General features: G+C 43.9%; 1 protein-coding gene across 3 annotated transcripts in view; it reads left to right on the top strand.

Annotated features, from left to right (window-relative positions):
- Positions 1-14,964, top strand: part of MASP1 (MBL associated serine protease 1) — a gene marked incomplete at both ends in the record, with an annotated part of 58,605 nt that overhangs the window by 27,302 nt on the left and 16,339 nt on the right. For all 3 annotated transcript variants that reach the window (XM_079763324.1, XM_079763323.1, XM_079763322.1), the window contains 6 exons: positions 999-1,195; positions 2,522-2,669; positions 3,753-3,871; positions 4,886-4,964; positions 11,145-11,282; positions 12,137-12,211. In XM_079763324.1, the coding sequence (XP_079619450.1) occupies positions 999-1,195; positions 2,522-2,669; positions 3,753-3,871; positions 4,886-4,964; positions 11,145-11,282; positions 12,137-12,211 (756 nt within the window). The remainder of the gene's footprint in view (positions 1-998; positions 1,196-2,521; positions 2,670-3,752; positions 3,872-4,885; positions 4,965-11,144; positions 11,283-12,136; positions 12,212-14,964) is intronic.

Raw genomic sequence — 14,964 nt, 5'->3', positions numbered from 1 at the left:
CTTCTTAATATCTGCCCCTACCCATGAAATTTTAATACTACAGATACACTGTATATATTATTTATGTACTGTATGCCTAATTATGTATCATTCATAAAAAGGGTAAGACTTCTTCCAACCAAGAACTAATTTTAACCCCCTTTGGGGCAATATCATTGCCATGAGAATGTGTGATACAGAAAATGAAAACAGATGGGAATTCAAGTAACCTCGACCTAAACCTTGCTCTCCAGCTCTGAGTTGTAGACTTTCAAGTTAGTCATGCCCCCTTTTCTGGGACACAGTTTACTCTTATGCAAATGAGCAGGATGAGCTAGTGCTTAAAAAGAATTGACATCCTACATCTAGGATAGGTCAACCCAAGGACAAAGGTCCAATAGCAAATAAAAGGACCTCAGCAGAGCTAAGCCACAGCCAGGTGTTGCGTCCTTGGTGCAGCAGATGAAGTGGAGACAAAGAATCCCTGAGTTCAGGGTACTTACAGTCTAGTGGGGGCAAGAGAATCCACAAACAAATCTATCACATAGTGGCAAGTAGTGGTCAGCAGCATAAAGGGAAACAAAGCAAAGCCAGGCGCCAGAGGTGAGGGGGTGTATGAGGGATCAAAACAGGCTTTGAGCAGAGACCTAATGGAGTTCTGGGCTGAGGGGAGAGCAGGACAAAAGCAGTCCAGACACCACCACCTCAACCATTCCATCTCAAAACGTTTCCATCTTAAACCCTGTCCTTCCCTCCTTCCCCACAATGCCACAGAATCTGATGAGAAGGCTTATAACACTCATTGCCTTTGAGTCTTGACCCTGCAAATTACTAGTGTGTGACCTTGGATAAATCACTTTCCCCTCACTGAAATTCAGTTTTCCCATCTGTGATGGGGGATAAGCATTCCTTTCCCGCTAGCCTCTTGGGACCACTGTGGAACCATACAGTAACAGATAAGAAAGGAGTTTCTGTGGCCATGTGTGTTAGGTCACTTTGCTCTGATATGTTTCCCATAGTGGAGTGCAGTGACAACCTCTTCACCCAGAGGACTGGCGTGATCACCAGCCCTGACTTCCCCAACCCTTACCCTAAGAGCTCCGAATGCTTCTATGCGATCAGACTGGAGGAAGGTTTCATGATCAGCCTGCAGTTTGAAGACATTTTCGACATTGAGGACCATCCAGAGGTGTCTTGCCCCTATGACTATATCAAGGTAAGCCTGCAATGGACCTTCCCTCTGGTGATGCTGAAAAATCTTGCTGAATTGGGGAAATTGATAATCTTGCCCTCTACCTTCTCCCAGGATAGGAGGCCAAACAGCTGTCTTCTAAAAAACAACTATTTAAAGTAACATCTACCAGCTTAATCAGATCCAGTCTAGGGATCTTCCCTGATCCAAAACTAGCCACTTGGCTACCTACAAAATCCCTTTTGCCATGTAGCATAACATCATCATGAAGTAACACCTGGAGTGAAGGTCATGAGGACCACCTTAGAATTCTGCCTACCACACATAGTTTCCAGGAGCTCTGCCATGAGCCTTATCCAGGTTTAATCACTTGGGGCTTTACTTTCCCCCCTCTCCACAGTAAGGCTGACAAGATGAAGATATCACCCAGGATTGTAGATGTCACTAAATGAGGCTTAAGGAGTTCTCATACTCAGAGATGGAAGGAAGAGAGTTAAACGCATAGGAAAGACCCAAGACTAGGAGTTGGAAAATATGGATCAGTGAATAGTACCTATTCCCTTTCCTCCATCCCACCCTCGTATCCTAGTCCAAACCCCATTATTTCCTGGTCAACTGCAAAGCTTCCACCCTTGCCCTACACAGCCTGTTCTCCCATAGCATCCAGGCTGATCTTTATAAAAGTCAGATTAGATCAAGGTTATACTTGGAAGTAAACATAAATTCCTCAGCACAATGTGGCCCTTGCCTGCCTTTTCAACTTCATGCCACGGCACTCCCTCTGTTGGCCTTGACCTTCATATATACTGTGTTCTCTACCTGAAAAGTATTCTACCCTCCTCCTCCAATGAAAAGCTCCTATTCATCCTATATGTCTCAAATCCAGTATCACCTACTCAAGGAGGCCTTCCCTGGCCACCTATTTAGAGTTATTATCTATCATATTAATGATGAATTCTATAGGTTACATAGATTTTACTACATAAGTTAGGAACAAAAAGCACATATTTATTATCCTCCCCCAACTAGACTGCAAGTTTTTTGAGAGCAGAGGCCTTTTCTATGCTTTGCACAGGACAAGGTCTGTCCCTCTCTGAGGCATAATATGTTCATCTTTGAGCAGAGGATTATTAGCCTGCCTAGTCCACTGTCAAGGCTATTATAAATTGTAAATTGTGGGACTGGAGATGGAAATATCTGGTGAATGGTAACGCCCACTAGAAATTTAGTGAATAATAGGTTTCACATGAAGGCTTCCAGAAAACCCCAGGCTCAGTATAAAGGTGGCCCCTGAAGCAGCCACTGCTATTCTGATGTGAACCTCCTTTTTCTTTGTCTTGTCCCTCACAGATTGAAGTTGGGCCAAAAGTCTTGGGACCCTTCTGTGGAGAGAAATCCCCAGAACCTATCAATACCCAGACCCACAATGTCTCAATCCGATTCCGCAGTGACAATTCAGGCGAGAACCGGGGCTGGAAGCTCTCATACAAGGCAGCAGGTAACTTGGTCATTGTGCTCAGCCCTCATGGAGCAGTGGCTGAGGGATGAGGAGGCTTCAGCCTGGGACTCCTCGGAGATGGTCCCAGCTCCATCCCTTCCAGCTCCATCCTTCTCTAAGTCTGAGGCTGGAATTTTGGTGTGGGCCTGTAGCTCAAAATGTTCCATTACGGCAGTTTGGCTCTTTTTGTTCCCCCTAGACTGGCAAAGCCCACGGGTTTCATTTCCCAATACCCCAAGGCAGCCAGTCCCGGCCCAAATATTGATAGAGCCATTTGATCCAAGGTATATGCAATAACTTGAAAAAGAAGAGGGTGGACATCAGCGACAAGACCACAGCTGGGCATGACTAATTCAATTCATAGACTCCAATATCCTGGCCTGGACTGCACTATCAAATTTAGTGCCCGGTTCTGCAGAGAAAAGTGAAGCAAATGTTAACAAAAGAGAGTTTGTCCAGGAAACATTTTCAGGGATAGCCCTAGGCCTGGGAATCCTGTCTGATTTTGCCTTTTGAAAAGAGAGCTCAGAGGCATATGATCACAGACCATTACTTTGAGGCATGGTCTTGAGAAGAAAGAGCCATTGGTGTCATCCTGAGTTCCCCAAGAGGGCAAACTACACCTGATGAGTAAATATTAGAATGGTATAAATTTCAGTTGTATATGAAACTACTATTTCTTTAATCAGATGAATTCAGTATGAAAGGTGAAGCTTTGGGAAGTATGGAGCTCCCCTGTCACTGTAGAAATGTAAATAGATGTTTGATGTCTACAATGGAAGATGTTATTAAAAAGCAAGAAAGCATCAGACTAGGCTTGCACCCAATGGCACTTAATATGCTATCCAATCCTGCATTTTGATTAAATCATCTGGCTAACCACCTCATTTTACAAATGAGAAAAGAGAGGTCCAAGGACCTGCTCAGGTTCCAGTAAGTCTTCTTCAGGTTTTATTAGGTCCAGGCCCCTAACACCCAGTCCTGTGTCTTCTCCACCTCCATCATGCCTGGCAGTCTAGGGACTGGCCTCTGGCTGCCATACTTTTCCTTGTTTTCTCACCTATTTTTCCATTCCTTCACCAGGGAAGGAGTGTGCAGGTCTACAACCTCCTGTCCAAGGGAAAATTGAGCCCTTGCAAGCCAAATATTTCTTCAAAGACCAGGTGCTCATCAGCTGTGACACAGGCTACAAAGTGCTGAAGGTACAGGGTCCTGCCTGGGGAGTGGGAACCACCAAGCTAGAGAAATTCTCTCGAGAGCTTCCCCGAATAGATGGGCTTCCATAGCTTGTGATGGTCCCACCATAGTATTTTCTAGATTCCCCATAAATCTCCAAAGCACTCCAGAAGTCTCAGTCTTCTAAAAATTTAAAGCATGTCTCCCAGACTCTCACTTCTAGAAGTGGCACAAAAGTCTTTTACCAGAGTGTGGGCTGGTTTGAATTTCAAAAATCTAGCTCTACTCATCCCTACAATCAGGACAAACAACCTTAACAAATTTGAGGCTTATTGGGGGAAATGGGGATGGAAAACAGGGATTTTAGAGGTGGCAGATAGGTATCGCTAACTCGCCCACCCTCTGAAACCATGATTGTCCTAGGAATCACCTGCTTAACTTAAAAAACCAAGTCCCCTCCTAGGCCCACCTGAGCTCAATGAAAACAGAATCTCTAGGGCAGTACCCAGTGACTGGTTTTCTGTTACGTTGCCCAGGTGAGTCTGATGTGAGCCAAGCTAGTGGACCAGTGCTCTGAAGGAATGGTTCTCGAAGTGGGATCCCCACTGTAGCATCAACTCACTTGTTAAAAATGCAAAGGCTTGGTCCCTAGGTCAAAGCCACTGAATCAGAATCTCCAGGGGCAGGGCCCCACAATCTGTGCAAGTGCCTTCAGGATGCTGATGCTTGCTCAGGTTTGAAAGCCACTTCTCTGAAAAAGGAGTAAAAAGTATAGATTTCCCTTCAGAGACAGTTGCCCAAACCCCTTCTCACACCCTTTTTAGAGGTGGCAGATAGGTACCGCTAGGACTCTTTCCAGTGCAGGAATGGAGAATATGAACTCAGCATCTACCTTTTTCCTCATCTTTAAGCTTGCTCTTGAAGGCTTATGTTTGGAAAACCTCAGGTTAGGACACCCAGATTTGTAGTTTGAGCTGCTTGTGCTGAAAAACCACCACCTGTTTTCCTTCTCCCCACATCTTCTTCATGTTTCTTCCTAGGATAATGTGGAGATGGACACATTCCAGATAGAGTGCCTGAAGGACGGCTCGTGGAGTAACGAAATTCCCATTTGTAAAAGTAAGAAAACAAAATCCGTTTATTATAAAGACCATGATCTCCCCAGCACTAGTGGGATTCGAGCAGAGACCACACAGCGGGGACCACTTGGCAGGTGCCCTTTAAAAGAAAGGGGGCAGGAGATCAGCAGACACATGAGAGTTGGACAAAAGAAGTATGTATCTTTTAGCAATAAAACAATAGGATTCCAAAAGAAACTTTTTGTGGGTCTTTGCTTTCTAAATATGGATTTTACCTCTGCCTGCAGACAGGTTGCCAAACTTGCTACAGGAATAGCATGTCTCCAGGTTCAAAACTAGCTCTGTTTCAAATAGCTAATTCAGGAAACTATTTTGGCCCCAGTGCCCAGAGCCAAGTGACCTTGCCAGTCCATGTGGCTGTCAGCCATATCCACTAAGTCTTCTGGGACAGCTTATACTTTAGGACTGTGGGGTCAACACAGTGGATGTGTGTGAAGCAGGGGACACAGTTCTGCATGACCTTGGGACTCAGAGTTCTTGCCTTGTCTCTGCTCCTAACCCACCCTATGACCATGGACAGGATCCTCCTCAACTGTAAAATAGAGACTTTGAACTATTTTAATATTCTAGAATATATCCTGGTGGTTCTAACATAATGTATTCCATATAAATGACCTAGTAAGCTTTGCAAAAATTCAAAGTGTCAGCCACTCCCTCCTCTCCCCTTACCCATGTGACTTCAATGCAAGACTTATAAAGACCACAATTTTGGGACACTTATCTATAGTGACAGAAAAGGGAGGAAAAAGAGACAGGAAGGAAGGGGAGGAGGATTTGCTTTAGAACAGAGAGGTGAGAAGTCAAGAATTAGGATTAGTCTCACCTGCCCCTAGTTCATGACTTCATGTAAACTTGGAGTGGTGTCCTTGTCCCACCATCTCCTAAATGGCTCAGATCCATTGGGCTGGCAGATCCACTCCCACTGCCCCAACGGGACACTGTCAAACTGGGACTCCCTTGAGGCAAATCCCAGGGAGAACTTTGGAGCAGTGTGTGCTTGTTGTAAATTTTCCTTTCTTTATAGGACGACGTGGCTGGATCAGAGCCCAGTATGTATGTGTGGGGGGCAGGGGGGGGGGGGGAGAGGGTAGGGGCAAGGGGTGATTTTTATGGCTTCAACCAACATTTCCTGGATGCCTGGGCAGAGGTCTACAGGGAACTCAGATGGAAAAGACAAGAGCGAGCCAGACATGGAGGAACTTAAATGCCAGCAGACACATCTGCTGCCTCCTCCAGCATGTGGCTTATGTGTGGTGCTGTGGCTGAGTTCTACCGAAGCACGAGGCTGTTGAGAAGGAGGGGCTAAAGGAGGATGTGGGTGTAGAGGATGGAATGTGGCTTTGAAGTCAGAAAGTTCTAGATTCAGATCCAGATTCAAGCAGTTGCAGGTCCCTAAGCAATTTACTCAGACTCTTTTTGCCTCAGTTTCCTACATTCTTGATTGTTCTGAGGACTAGCTGTGTTAATGTACATATCATACCTGGGGAGCACCAGGAATAAGAAAAAGCTCAATAAAAGATTATTTCTTCCCCTACCCAACTCCCTCACTAGGAAAAGTTTTGGTTTCTCTCATTTACACTTGTAGGAAAATTTGATAATAATTTTCTTCCCTGATGAAACACACACTTCTTATTGTAACACAAGTGTTGGTAGAGTTAGGCACTATTATATTTTATGGTACTCTTTTATGTGATTTTTGTTAGTATACAAAAGAATGCCTGTCGTTTTGTGCCACAGAAAAGAGGAATTTTTTGTCTCCCTAATGTGACCTGGCTCTCCCAGCACAGCCTGGTTTGGGGCTATTAGAATCCCTGTTTAAACACTTGGGATATCCCTGCTCATTCATGAGTAGGTATTTATTGAACATCTCTCTGTCCCAGGTATGTGCCAGGTCCTAGGGGAGACACAAAATTGAACAAGACTGAGAAGTTGAGAGTCCCCAGAGATTGTGAGAAAGGGGTTGGGAACTGACAGGAAGTGTGTGTGCAGTGAAGAAACCTGCACCAGAACAGGAAGTGAAAATTATGGGACCTGCCACCACCTTGCTGTAGTAACCCCTGACAAGTTCTGTTCCACTCTGAATGCCATCTGTCAAATGAGGGTCCAGGTCAGGTGAATGCAAAGTTCACTCCGGTGCAGAATATTATACTCTTCATGAGCCAGCATTTATGACTGTGCAAATTCTCTGAATGGTACAAATTCCACAATCCCAAACTGTCCTTCACACTGACTGTACCAAAACTGTGCATTCTTAATCAATTCTGGTGCAGTGATTTCTGTATTTCCAGCATGAACTGCTTCTGCTTTGCTTGCTAATTTTTCTCTTTCTCTTCTTTCTCTCTCTCCGTTCCTCTCCCTGCTTCCTTTCTCTGGACCCACTGATCCCTCTTTGATCCTCACCATGGTGACAGAAACTGAAATGGATGTGGAGAGTGAACTCAAGTCAGAGCAAGTGACCCAGTGAATGACGGGACCCCACACATTGCAGACATCCAGGAATGGATCACTCACAAGACCCCGGGTCCCAGAGCTACTCCACCCCTCCCCAACCTGCCAACACTCCATTCCCCATTTCATTGCGGATCAGAAAAGATGCTAAACAAGGCAACACAGTCTTGCGGATCAGAAAAGATGCTAAACAAGGCAACACAGTCTCAAAGAACTGAAACTCCTGCCTGTATGAAAACAATTTTCATTTTGAGGGTTCACCCATTATTCAAACATTACTCTAGAAAATAATAAAAAAGACAATGGGAGATTTATCACCTCTAAGTGGACCATATTCTTCTCAAAGGAAAAATGACTTTGGTCCTAGAAACACAAGATTTAATAATACACAATCCCATGGCCTTAGGTTGACCAGGTCAAAGTGGGCCCTGGTTTCCAAACCACTCTACACTTCAAATTTAAATGGGTCAGAATGCCTGTGACTTTATGACTTTAATATTTTTACTTGTTGCTATTTTCTTAACATGAGTAGGTGGAACTAGGAATAACTCATATAGCCTGGATTTTTAGGGAATCTAGATATATCTTCATGCCTAAAAGCTTCCCTTCCACCTATACCTAACACAGGGCTAAGATTCCATCATCGAGAGTTCTTTCTTCTGGGGCTTACACGTTTTGAATTTCTGAAAATTCACTCATTAAAGTTTTGCAAAAGATAGGGATCACATTGAAAGCAGCAGCCCTCAGCTCGGGTGCCCTGGGAAATCCAGGGTCAATTGTAAGTAGTGATAAGGGCTGTGGAGTGCAGCCAGCATACTGGAAATCTCTGCTTCAGCCTGAACAAAATCTGGACACACATATCAGAGAAGCTTTGCATTGCATTGTGACTACTAGTCAGTGTGGTGAGGAAATGGCCTCTGGAGGAGGGCAGAATCCTGCAAGGGTGAACAAGGAGCTGTCTGGAGGCTTCAGTGCCAGCCTAGGGCAGGGGTGCCCCTAAGGCAGGACATGGGATGGTCACTAAATACAATTGAATTAATATTTTTAAGCCCAAAAAGTATAATAGATATGGTACTTGGTGTGATAGAGGAAATTATAATTTAGGCAGAAGGTTTGAAATGGGCCCAAATAATTGTAATAACAGGCAACATAAGATGCATACATCAGAGAGAGGTCAATAAATAAAGGCTCTGCAAAGAGAAATATGGAATCAGCCCTATCTGGTTAGAAGAATAAGGAAAGTTTTTCAAGAAAAAGCCACATTTAAGGCTTTGAGGTGGCCAGGGCATGAATACACAGGGTTTCCCTTGTGGGGAAAATTGCAGGGGAGAAAGAGGCACAGGAAGGGGTCTGTGATGCTGGAGCATAAGTCCATGGAGGGGAAGGATGGAGGTGAGGCTGAGTGGGAGGGGGCCATCCCTGGGTTGAGCCAACTCTGAGTTCTCTAAGAAGCCCCAAAATTGTGGCAAAGTATGCTCAAGATGGCATGTCAAGAAAGACATGGGGTGGTACATCCCATTCCAGAGAATGAGAAAGGGAGGCCAAGGGAATGAAGAAGAGTGTAGAAGTGGCTAGAGGAATCTTTAGAGAAAAGGATGAAACTCTTCCTAAAGCAAAGAAGACAGACTAGTTAAGGAAGCACAGTCTGGATACAGCATCTTTAATGGTACCAGTCAGAGCTGCTCAAGGCATTTGAGGGAAGTTGTCTCCAGGCCACCATAGCCTTAGGGAGAAGGCATACCCCTTTCCTGCTCACTCTACCCAAGCTGAAGTGATTTCCACTTTCCACTATGTACCACCTCCTCTATATGGTTGTAGGACCCATCTTCAGCAAGTGGGCAAAGTTACTTCTCTAGAGTGATGTGAAAGCAGGCCCTCCACCCAGACAACTTCTCACCAGTTCTAGCTATGTCACATAGCTTGACTATCTCACCATGTCTAAGACCAACCCTAGAATTCCTCCACCTGGAATTAGGTATCAGGTCTTGAAGATACCTTAGGTAAAAGAAACTGCTAGATTGAAGTTAAGGGAGACAAGAGTCATACCAAGATCCAGGCACCAATCAATGGCATTTCCTAAAAAAGTAAGAAAAATGTGATGTGCTTTGAGACTCAGCAGGAAAATGCATTGAAAACTGTTGATAGCTTTCAATAATAAATATTATCACCTCTTGTCATCCTAGTGCTGATCTGCACATGCTCTCCTCACAGAGTAGATGAGTACGTCTACTTTGAGTGATCAAGACAAATGGGAATGATTTGTCCGGGGTGGGGGGTGGGGGGGCAGATGCCAGAACAAAACACTAATCAGTTCTCCTGGTTTTTGCCATCCTGTGGGTAGAAGGGACCTACATTTATTCCCATTCTTCATCCTCTGCTCCATCCTGGAGGGTATTGGAGTTAGTTCAATCAAACCGATGAATTTGGAGTCCTAAACTTAAAAGTCACAATATCTGAGTAACATCTCAGGGGTAAATTGTCCCCTTTCTGTTTCCCAAGGTGAGCAGGTAAAATTCAGAAAGAGAAAAACTCTGGAAATTCTACCAGGGCCTTGGAATGCAGTCCTCTGAAATTATCAGAAGTTTGACAATCAATATCCATCATTACCCAGCTAATACTGATTATAGGCAGTTTCAACTAGCAAATAGATCCTTCAGAACTGTCAGCTTGGTTTAGTTAAGAAAAACTGAGTTAAGGTCAGGTCTAGTTCCCTGATCATAACTCGCTGTGTGACCTTAGACCAGTTAAGTCTCTTCTCTGAGCTCATCTGTAAAGTTGACCTTCTTGACACCTGCCTTAGCAGTCCTTTGCAACTGTGAACTTCTGTGATTCCTCTGTGATTCTTTAACTCTGGTAGAGGTTGTTAGACCTAAGATTAGGATTTCCTTAGGAATGAGCACCATTCCCTAATGGAAGCCCATGAAGAAACATTGACAATTTGGGTCCTCAGCCTCTGACCTGGCTCCTGGCAGACTCATAATGGACTCTATCCCTGCTGGAAACTTGCCTGAGACCTTGTTGGACTGGAAATCTCCCCCGAGGAGCAGGCATCTTTGGTCTTATCCTATAGCCAACCTCAATGTCCAGCCAACAATAATTGGAAAAAATAAGCAGGTGAAGACTAAAAGTTGGTCTACCCTGACTGCCACCTCCTGACTTTTGTGTATACAGAGAGCCAGTAGGGTGGGGCTTTATTGCATTTCTTTCTGTTTTCCTTTATTTATTTATTTATTTATTTATTTATTTATTTATTTATTTATTTGCTGAGCTCCAATATGAGCACATTAATGGCTCTTAGCATGTGGTTGGGTCTGGAAGTATTGAATATCCTTTGGTTCTTCTCAGCCAGGATTTCTTGCTGAGCCACAGACTTCAAGCTTGGGCAGAAGAGGCTAAGAGGATTGTACAATAGATCTGGAAGTCAAGGAAAGAGTCCTAGTAGGGAAGAGATGGGTCTGCTTAAATCTTAGCAGACCTGCCCTTGCCCTGAAATTGAGATTAGGCTAGGTGAGTTGACCACACAATAGATGGGAGAGACCCCAAAAGCAAGGCCACTGGTAATTTCATAGTTCGTGCCCTCCACAATCTCCTGGGGCATCATTCTCAGACTATAACATGACTTACCAAAGCTATGTGCAGTGCACAACATGCCAGATGGCCCCAAGAAGAAGAGCAACAGATAACTGAGGGATCTTACTCTCTTCTTTCTCAGTTGCAGACTGTGGTGCCCCAGCAGAGCTGGAACATGGGCTGGTTACCTTCTCCACAAGGAACAACCTGACCACATACAAATCTGAGATCAGATACTCCTGCCAGCAGCCCTACTATAAGATGTATAACAATATCACAGGTGAGCCCTGCTTGCTAAACCAGCCCCCTCCCACCTCACACACCCTCTGGGTTTCAGGGTTAGGTTGGGGGCTGAAACAGTCAATCAGTTGGCCACAGTTTGGCAGGATTGGGAATGAAAAACATTTGGAGACATGCCTTGCCTCTCCCTGGCTCAGGCCTGCATGCCAAGAGTTAGGCCACATGGTAATCCACACATCCACATTCACAGCCTCCCACAGAGAAAGAACCCTCAGGGACATGGGGCTGATCAGTTCTGCCTCTGCCAAACTTGGGGTTAGGGTTAGGGTTAGCACTAAGAAAATTCTCCTAATTTCTTAGAGCCTCCCAAGTTCTCACTTTAAAAAGGGAGTAGTGATGGAGCTCACAGAGCTACTGTAAGATGCAGATGAGATGGTAGACATAAGTGTGATTCATTAAAGGGTTTGTTAAGTGGAGAAGGAAGGGAAGGGGAAGTGTGCCAAAGAGCACTGTGTGAACCAAGGCCTGTGTAACTAATGATAAGTGCCTGCCAGGAGCTAGGCAGGGCTGGGCGGGGAGGGAGCAGCCCCCAGACAGGCAGGAGTCAGATTGCACAGAGCCTTAGACACCATGCTGAAGCGTGTGGTATTTGTTTTTGAGGGCAATGAGGAGCTATTGATGATACTGAGCAGAGGAGGGACATGGTGAGATCCTCATTTTAGAAAGAGCCTTCAGGTTGCAGAGAAGATTGGCTCAGAGGGAATGGCATTAGAAAAACAATTTGGAAGACTCAAAATGATCCACAGTAGAGGAATTAAGAACCAAGATCCATTTTCCATGTGCTTTAAATTGACCATTTTCTCCCCTTTCTTCAATCTTTTCTCACTCTCCCAGGTATATATACCTGTTCTGCCCAAGGAGTCTGGATGAATGAAGTACTGGGGAGAAGCCAGCCCACCTGCCTGCCAGGTACCTCACCCTAAGTCCTCTGCTTCAAGGTCTCCTATTCAAGGCCTTATGGCCACAGGAATTCTGGCTGTTAATGGAGGGGGAAGTTGAGGGCATGATGCTTTGATTGCTTTTTAAGATACCTTCAGAGGTTCAAAGGTCAGATAAACCCAGCCTCACACCTTCTCAAACTAACTAGCCTCTATATTTCTAAATTCACATGTTCTATCAGCCCAGGAGCCTTTCTGTCTCTTTTCTCTGTTCTGCTCCCTTCACACCAGGTTTTTTAGCCTATGCAGTGTGTATGTGTCAGGAAAATCAAGAAAGTGGACACCCCATCCTCAATCACTCACTATGCTGTAGAGGAAACAAACAATATCAGACAAATAACTATAGGATAGAGTAAGTTATTTCAAAGACCAATGTGTTCAAGTCTTGCTGACTGCTGCTTCCCTGTAACTCACCTACTGACCCATTTTAAAATGAAAAAAGACTGTAGTAGCAGGGAGTCAATATGCAGCAATGGATCTAGGGTATATTTTGTGGATACTTGTGTTAGCATTAAAAGTATAGATGATTTGCATCACAATCATGTTGTATATATGTATACTAGTATATTGCAATCAATTTAGTAGAAAATTATAGCCCTAAATGTAGGGTTAAACAAATAACCCACAAAATTATATTTAATATTCACAACAGAAATTTATGCTTTAAAAAAAAGGCAAGAATAGCAGTAATTGAAAGACAAAACCATTCAAGACAGCACTGAGAAGCAGTCCTGATTCTGTCTGAACATTCCTCCAGCAGTAAGAGTTTCAGAGTGTGGTGAAGTGTTGTGTAGCATCTGTATTTTACTGAACCAGAATGTTAGGGAGATGGAGGTAGTGTTATTATTTGATGGAAATAGTGTTATTTACACTTTAGTAACCCTCAATATCACTCAGTAGGCTTCTAGATGTTAGAATAGTCATTAAAATGGAAAAGCTACAGAGTTGTTTACCATTAGCCTTAAGAACTGAAGAAAGTGTCAGCATTTGGGAATCAGTTTTGGCCAACCCTGAGGAGCTATGAGATCCCAGAGAAGGAGGAAGTCAGTGCCTGTGGTTGTCTGGGAGTAGAGGGGTGAGGGTTGGTTAGGAAGACTTCACTTAGGAGGGCTTTATGCTTAGAAAGGATTCTTGAGGAAGTGAAAAAGGGGAAAGGTCAACCCATTTACACTCTACTAATCCCCATAAACTTGCTTAGGCTTAGTCAGAAAGACACCCACAACTTTACACTGTTGGTGAAGTCTCAGAGAAGATGGTAAATGGTAGAGCTGTGACAAACTGGAAGTTCAAATCTCTACTTTGCTAAAATACTATGTGGGCCAAAGAAAACAGCACTGCAGATGGATTCCATCCTGGGCAGCCATGTTATGACCTCTGGAAGGAGAAGAGGCCCTGAGCTGGGAGTCAGGGGCTTGAATCCTAGTTCTGGTATTGTCATTTCCTAATTGTGACCTTTGGTAAGTAATATCCCTGGGACTAGGATTCCATACCTCAGAAGTGAGGGAGCAAACCCATGTGATCCATGACATTCTATAACTTTTATGGTCATCATCCTCTATATTTATACAAAGCATTGGATACAATGAGTCATAAAATTATTTTAACACTTGATGTTGGGCAGAATCATGGTATATCATTGGACCAGACTAGAGATTTATAAATTCTCTCCTCCTAAAACACTGAGATTGAACCCAGAAACAAGACAGAATAAAGAAAAACAATTTCACCAAGTGTCATAATATCCACCTTTTCACAAAAACTGCTAAGCAAATATTATTTTCCCCTTATTTTGCACATGAGAAAACTAAGAATCAGTGAAGTATGATTTATACAAAACTACCCACAGAAAGTTAGGGGCAGAGCTGGAAGGTGAACCCAAAACTTTTGATGTCAACACAGCATTCTGACTACTTCTTGATTCTGATTATATTTTATGCCATCCTCATGAACCCAATATTACATTTTTGTTTTGAAAGCACTCCCTTAGTTCCTCCAGTCTTCTAAGGCTCAAGTCTGGCTGCAGTATAGCTGAGGCTATAATATTTCTTTTCTCTTTTTTTAAATATATTTTTATTGATTTCAGAGAGGAAGGGAGAGAGAAAGAGAGAATCATCAATGATGAGAGAGAATCATTGATCGGCTGCCTTCTGCATATCTCCTGGGGATTGAGTCCACAACGTACGCATGTGCCCTTGACCAGAATAGAACCTGGAACCCTTCAGTCCACAGGCCAACACTCTATCCCCTGAGCCAAACCAGCTAGGGCAAGGCTATAATATTTCAAAAAGATTCCTTTCTCCCAGGAAGGACTAGATGTAGAATGGTGTCAGTTGAAAGAATGACCCTATTTCCATGAGCCTTATCAATGGCTTGTTGCATTATCCAGCTCTTAAAAGCAGAAAAACATAACAAGAAGAAAAACAGTCTTTGTAGAAAAAATGAAGTTAGAGTCATAAGAAATGGGCTCTACTTCTGGCTCTGGCACTACTGACTGAGTATGTCACTTGCCTTTTCTGAACCTTGGTTTTTCCATCTGTAAATTAGCTGTTTTCCAAGCTACTCCAACTCTGACATTTTAGGGTTATGCCATTGACACCTTGGTTGGAAAAAAGCGCCATGTCAGCACTGGTTTTGTTGTGATCCTGGACTAAGCCACAGGCATCTTTTACCAGATGAGGGCCTTTCGGCACTAGTTGAGTCATTATGCAGGGCTCATCACAGACC

The sequence above is a fragment of the Cnephaeus nilssonii genome (genome assembly GCF_951640355.1).
Source record: "Cnephaeus nilssonii genome assembly, chromosome: 3".
Lineage (NCBI taxonomy): Eukaryota > Metazoa > Chordata > Mammalia > Chiroptera > Vespertilionidae > Cnephaeus > Cnephaeus nilssonii.
The sequence above is the reverse complement of the archived record's forward strand: the minus strand, read 5'-3'. Positions and strand labels throughout refer to the sequence as shown.